This window comes from Micromesistius poutassou, assembly GCF_964030765.1.
Source record: "Micromesistius poutassou genome assembly, chromosome: 8".
Classification (NCBI taxonomy): Eukaryota; Metazoa; Chordata; class Actinopteri; order Gadiformes; family Gadidae; genus Micromesistius; species Micromesistius poutassou.
The window spans coordinates 903,261-909,533 of NC_140278.1; the positions used below are offsets into that span (position 1 = coordinate 903,261).

Genomic DNA, 6,273 nt, shown 5'->3' on the forward strand with positions numbered 1-6,273 from the left:
TTTTTGCATTTAAATTGGCAGTGGTGATTTAATTCCTGTCTTCTGAGGGAGTCCCTTAAGTCCACAGTAGGAAGACCCAGAAGACGAGAAAAGCAACTTTGAAGAGCTTAAGAGCAGCAGCACCTGAACACCTGAGATCCACGGTTTGTGAAGGTGTCGTAACACATCTCTAACCTGACGCACAACTTCTTAGGACAAGCACTTTATATCAACAGCATCAAGAAGGATACACTTAATATATCTAAATATCTCAACACTGCTCTCCGCTGTCCCTTTATGAGATCGTACACAAACAGAGCAGTCGGGAAAGCAACTCTTACAATGAATACAGAACTGTGCCATACAACTTTCATAATAGACATCTTCATACAGGAAAAGATCATACAGTCCAATATCCTCCACTCTACACACCATCCTCTTCATAGGTCTAAGTTTCATTTCCATATTTCACTGGACAGCTTCAGACGAGGTTTAGTTTGCCAGTAATGCAGACACGTGTGGTGGGGCGAGGGGCTCCTGCAGGTCCGGCGTGCTGCTGGTGGTTGGTCCCTGGGGCTGGGGGCAGCTGGGTTCATGTCTGGTGGTAGTGGTGGTAGTGGTGGTGGTGGTGGTGTTCGTGGTGGTGGTGGTGCTCGTGCCTCTGGACCAGGGGCACCACGGCTCCGGGGCTACCGGGGGCGCTGTGGAGCTGCTCTCTCTCCAGGGCGGGCAGCGCTGAGGGCGGGGTGGTGGGGGGGTGGTGGTGCTGCTGCTGCTGCTGGTGCCGGGTCTGTTCGGGGTGGGGCTGGGAGGGAGGGGACAGAGGGGTCCGGCCGTTGGGGAGTCCGTCTCTTGTCCGGGCCCTCAGGCGCTTGCTGTGGCTGTACTGCAGGGGGTGCTGTGGCTGGTGGTGGTGGCCCGTGCTGTGGTGGTGGGGGAGGTGGTACACGTCCTGGCCCCCGTGCGGCGCGGACGGGTGTGCGCCGTGACACTTGCTGGGCCTGCTGCTCCCGTTCCCCCCCGCCCCGCCCCTGTAAGCCCCCTTGGGGGACCGGAGGAGGTGCGGGCCCTTGCCCCGAGGCTCCGCCGGGTTGTAGCTGTCGCCGATGACCTGCGAGCGGCGGTGGTGGGCGGCGGCGGGCGCGGCGGGCTCGTGGGAGCGCGAGCGGCTCTGGGGCGGGGCGCCGCGGGCCGGGGGCTTCTGGGGGGGAGGGGGAGGGGTGCTGCTGCCTGGACACACGGAGGAAGAGGAAATGGTTTCAGGCTTTAACGGAGTTTGCGTTGAAAAACATTGCAAATCAACACCTCCCAGCAATTGAATTAACAGAAACTTATAATTAACAGGAAACACTGGGGCTCCAATACATGAATTGGATAGAGCCAATGGATAGAGCAGAGCAGGACTCTGGTCACCCTCTCCATACTTGTTTGGGCAACAAGGTTATGGTACGTAGTGGTCAGCCAAGACCACCGGTGACACGCACTAAGAGGTATGCTCTCTTTTAGACCACAAGCGGTTAGGCAGCACAATGAGCACTTTAAACATACTTTTGTAGAACTTGTTTAATGGTATGTCTGTGTGATTAATGTTAACTTATTATCTTATAGTGTTAATTATTATATCAGTGCCTGTAACTATAGGCGCAGATGCATGTTCATACCATCTACCCTCAACTGAGGTTCTTTTTTATGTGGGCATGACGGTGGGCATAAGCAATGTCATTTCCATTGTTATGGATGCAATAAACTTGACTTTGACTTTGAAGAAACTCCTGAAAACGTACAGGACATACCGAGTTAGAGTTATAACATCTCCTAAATGTTAATCTGCAATGTTGAGGTTGATTTGCTCACAAGACACAGCTTCCCTTTCCATTGCAGCCTCTTAATAATTACGTTTATAGATTTCTATGGATTATTTATTTTAGATTTTTTTGGAGCATTAGGGTGCTTACACTCAACAAACTTGAATACCAAAGGTCAGGTGCCTTGAATTTATAAAAAATAAGAAAAACAATGCCTTGAATGGCAGCTATCGGTTGCATAGGCCTTCAGGGGCTGTGGAATAGTCTAATCCTGGATAGGAACTTCCAACCACATGGGGACAGGCTTTTAGAAAGTAAAAGTCTTTGTTTTTGGTTTCACCTGGTGTTCACCTCTCGCTGACCAATATGAACCTATAAGCACATGGAGACAGGCTTTTAGGAAGACTTTTTTTTTAAAAGTCTTTCAGTGTTCACAGAGGCAGCTCTGGCTTGTGTCATTTTGCTAAACAAGACCCTGTACTCAAAATACCGGCATGAACTTTTACTTTCTGAAACTGCAAGTTACACCACTCCATACAAATATATATTTTTGATTGGAACCTGTGTGATCTGAATGGGGGAATGTCCAGAAGTCCTAACTCTTGCCATATATCCTTTTGCTCAACCCACAGTAATTGGCAAATCCAGATGGTTAAGTCAAATTACAGGGGAGGACTTTGTTTTCAGAGTCTGGCAGATGCAAAAAAAACCTGCTTCTACTGCAACGTTACGTTATGTAATCCCATGCCAAAATAACAGAAGGAGATTTTTATTACATAACCAAGAGATTTGTGTGACCTTCAAAGCGGGATGTGTAGTTCTCTATCCCGGCCAGGTCCAGGTAGTGGTTCCTCCTCTCTGTGTTCTCATCCACACAGTAGTGCTGGCCATCAGGGGGCGGGGGCTCCAAACTCTGCTGCGCTCTGATTGGACAGAACAAAAAAAATAAGACTATTATGTAACTATTCCTATTCAGGTTTTTTTGTAATCTAGCAGACCGACCAGACCAACATAACCTAAAGCAAGAGGCCTGGACACAGAACCACTACACTAGCACCACTGCCAGTGCTCCTGCTCACCTGTCTAGGAAGCGTTGAGAACATGAATGTGTGTAGTGCTGCACTGACCTGATGTTAGCCGACAGCCGTTTGTCCGCATGGCGACCCTCTTCCTGGTAACAGCGACCTTGCTCACGCTCTGAGGAGGGCAGACACTAGAATGAACAGACCTGTAGTGTTGTAGTCACCCAAACCCACATTCAATCCCCAGAGGCTGTGCAGCATCAGGATGCCTCAGTCAGAGTCCTTTCACTGGTTTCTCACCTGTCCCAGTGTCTCTTCTATGGGATCTGTTCTCCGGAGAGACGGTCAGTTTGACACGCAGCGTCTTGCTCTGGTTCTGGCACGAGTGGTTGACCGAGGCGTCCACCACATCGTAGATGGTGTGCATCAAGCTGGACATGTCCTGCACAGTGGAGTGGATCTTCAGTACAGAGATGAGGGAAAGTAGCCGTTCCCTGGAGTTTGATAGCTTGAAATAATAGCGTGCATCTATGCCTTAGAGAATGAAAAAACTGTAGTTGATGCTTTATAAAGCAACTTAAAAAAAATGAAAAAATGAAAATCTAAAAAGACATTTAGAGATTCTTGTGAATACCTCTTTTGTAACTTTGCCACTGTTGTCAAAGTCATAGAGGGTGAAGATCCACTCTTGTCGGTTGCTGTCCTCAAGGGACACGTTACATTCCAAATCCTGTTAGCGTATTCAAGATTTGGATTATCATTTCACCTTATCTTTCTCCTGTCCTTCGGCTTTTGTTTGAGGTTCTTTTATTGGAAGCTGATACTTTTAAATTAAAAACAACTATCCGTTTATAAAACAAGTTCTGAGCAACAATGTCTTCTAGAGTCCATACGAGTTCTCACAGCCCAGTTGGTCTGAAGGCTAGAGAAACAGTGCAACAACAACAGCGTTTCCAACTCTACAGGCAAGAATGCCCAAGAATATATAAATGAGCAACTCAAATAAAATAAAAATAAAATTATAAAGTTAATTTATTAGTTGTTCCAGATGGATTTGATAAAAATAAGAAAAGTATTATTAGAAAGCATGAGCTTAGGTATTAGTATGTTTAAAGGATGCAGTGTGGGGGCACCATACGGCGGTCACTCACATTCAGACTGATGCGTTTCTTCCCTGGAGCTCTGCTGGTGTCCCGCTCCCCCTCTGTTGAGCGGAGGTACTGCAGGTAACTCTCACAGCCCTCTGCCTTCTCTGGGGGCAGCACCACTGTCAAACAACACAACAGCCCTTCAGCCTGAATCTTCAATCATCTTACACTCAGTGCTGACTTTGAATGATAAATCACAATGCATTCAAGTATAAGCAATATATGTGGTTGTAACTTGCAGTACAGTGAACAGTTAAATCAATTGAAGAATTATTAATGCTATTTAGTTGATCATATCTCTACATTAATACCAGCGACAGAATGACGCTGAGTAGCTGCTGTGCACTGCTAACCAATCATCAAGGAGCACTGGAAATACTCCTGTTCTCCCACTCACCCTCTAGGGGACAGTGATGGTCCACCAACGGGCCCTCTCTCAGCTCAGCACGCGGAGGCCCCTGAGACACAGCAAGAAGAGACGGAGGGATGTTAGCGGAGGGGCGGAGGTCTGTGGTGAGCTGACCACAGACACGGTAGACAAACAAACTATCTCAGCTTCAATGCCTTTCCTGCGCAGATGAGAAGAAAGAGGGGCGACAGGCAGGACCCGGTGAGGCTCTGAGGTGTGCGGCGCATACTGTTGTGCTCCACTGTTTGAGTCGGGCTCCTGCAGCAGGCCACCACTCCAACCAACAGCAGGAGGACCTCGGTCACAGAGAGGACCCCCGCGGTGGCTCACCACAGGGGAGGACCGTGAGTTCAGAATGTGCTTGGTCTGATGGGCCCGCGGTCCGCAGCCTAGCTGTGGTCAGCCTTCAGACATGAAGAGGCCTACACGCCGGCCTGCTCCTCATGTAGCTCAATTCACTGTCAGTCACTTCTGATTAAAGTTTCTGCTAAATGACTAAGGAGTTAACAGTTTATAGGTTTCTGCTTGAACCCTCTTCGGCAGAATGCCTTTTTCAATTAAATATTGTTTCATATTCCAGCGAACGCAGAGTTTGATGGACTTTGAGTCATTCCGTTGAAAACCATCACGGTGAGTAAATAGTTTGATAGGTTGTATACTGGAAACGTTGCATTGGAAAATTTGAATGGTTGATCCATAAAGGAAAGAAAAAAACCAACCAAGAATGCATTTCTTCAGAGTTGTACAAAAATGGCCAGATGGAAACTTCTAGAAGAGGGGGGAATGCTGTGGGGGTACTGTATGGAACTGATTAAATACACAATTCCATGGCTGTAAAGCTAAAGGAGAGGGGGAGAGAACTACACAGGATTTGGATAGTGAGGGAAAATGCAGAAGTCTTGCTGTCACACGTAAATAATCTTTAGACTGCATGAAGCTGAACCACTACTCATTTAGGAGATCTTCCTTCAAAAATGCTTGTTCTAAGGCACAAAGGAACGCAAACGCACACACACACACACACACACACACACACACACACACACACACACACACACACACACACACACACAGATTCTTAATTACAAATGCATTGTGGAAACTATGAAAATGAAGTGCAGAACAGGCCCTAAACCCCACAACTATCTAATTTACGTAATCTCAACTCCACAAACAACTCCTCAACTCCTCAAACTTGTCTATGCTTTTTTAAATGAAATCCCACCAGATTGAACAGAGCGAGTGTATGGAAATGAGACAAATAAAAATCTGACCTGCACCAGAAAAACAAAAGAACTCCATGTACCTTCAACAGAGGCTGAGGCTGAAAACGAGGTCTGCGCATCTGTTTGCATTTAGGTGAAATACCCCCTCCCCCAACCCACCTCTCTGTCTCTGTCTCTCTCTCCCTCTGCCTCTCTCTCTATATGTCTGTCTCTCTCTCTGTCTCTCCCTCTCTCTCTCTCTGTCTCTCTCTCTCTCTCTCTCTCTCTCTCTCTCTCTCTCTCTCTCTCTCTCTCTTTCTCTCTCTCTCTCTCTGGTGCTCTATTTAACAGTCTCTGAGCCCATAATCATTGCTTGCTCCACAGGGCGACGCCTGGACCTGTAATCTCACCCTGACCTCCAGCGGCCGACCAGGAGAGCTGGCTGTCGGGGTCAAGGCTCGGACACCCTGGAGAGAGAGACACTAGGAGAGAGAGAGAGAGATGAGAGAGAGAGAGAGAGAGAGAGAGAGAGAGAGAGAGAGACACCCTGCCAGACAGACACTAGGAGAGAGAGAGAGAGAGAGAGAGAGAGAGAGAGAGAGAGAGAGAGAGAGAGAGAGAGAGAGGGAGAGAGAGACACACCCTGCCAGACAGACACTAGGAGAGAGAGAGAGAGAGAGAGAGAGAGAGAGAGAGAGAGAGAGA

General features: G+C 47.8%; 1 protein-coding gene across 1 annotated transcript in view; it reads right to left on the reverse strand.

Annotated features, from left to right (window-relative positions):
* Window positions 1–571: 571 nt before the first annotated feature.
* Window positions 572–6,273, reverse strand: part of nkd2b (NKD inhibitor of WNT signaling pathway 2b) — a gene marked incomplete at its 3' end in the record, with an annotated part of 24,731 nt that continues 19,029 nt past the window's right edge. Inside the window, exons 4-10 of the mRNA XM_084471559.1 lie at window positions 4,352–4,412; window positions 3,958–4,073; window positions 3,441–3,536; window positions 3,107–3,248; window positions 2,912–2,981; window positions 2,583–2,707; window positions 572–1,209 (exon numbers count right to left, since the gene is read on the reverse strand). Coding sequence (XP_084327685.1) covers window positions 572–1,209; window positions 2,583–2,707; window positions 2,912–2,981; window positions 3,107–3,248; window positions 3,441–3,536; window positions 3,958–4,073; window positions 4,352–4,412 — 1,248 coding nt within the window. The remainder of the gene's footprint in view (window positions 1,210–2,582; window positions 2,708–2,911; window positions 2,982–3,106; window positions 3,249–3,440; window positions 3,537–3,957; window positions 4,074–4,351; window positions 4,413–6,273) is intronic.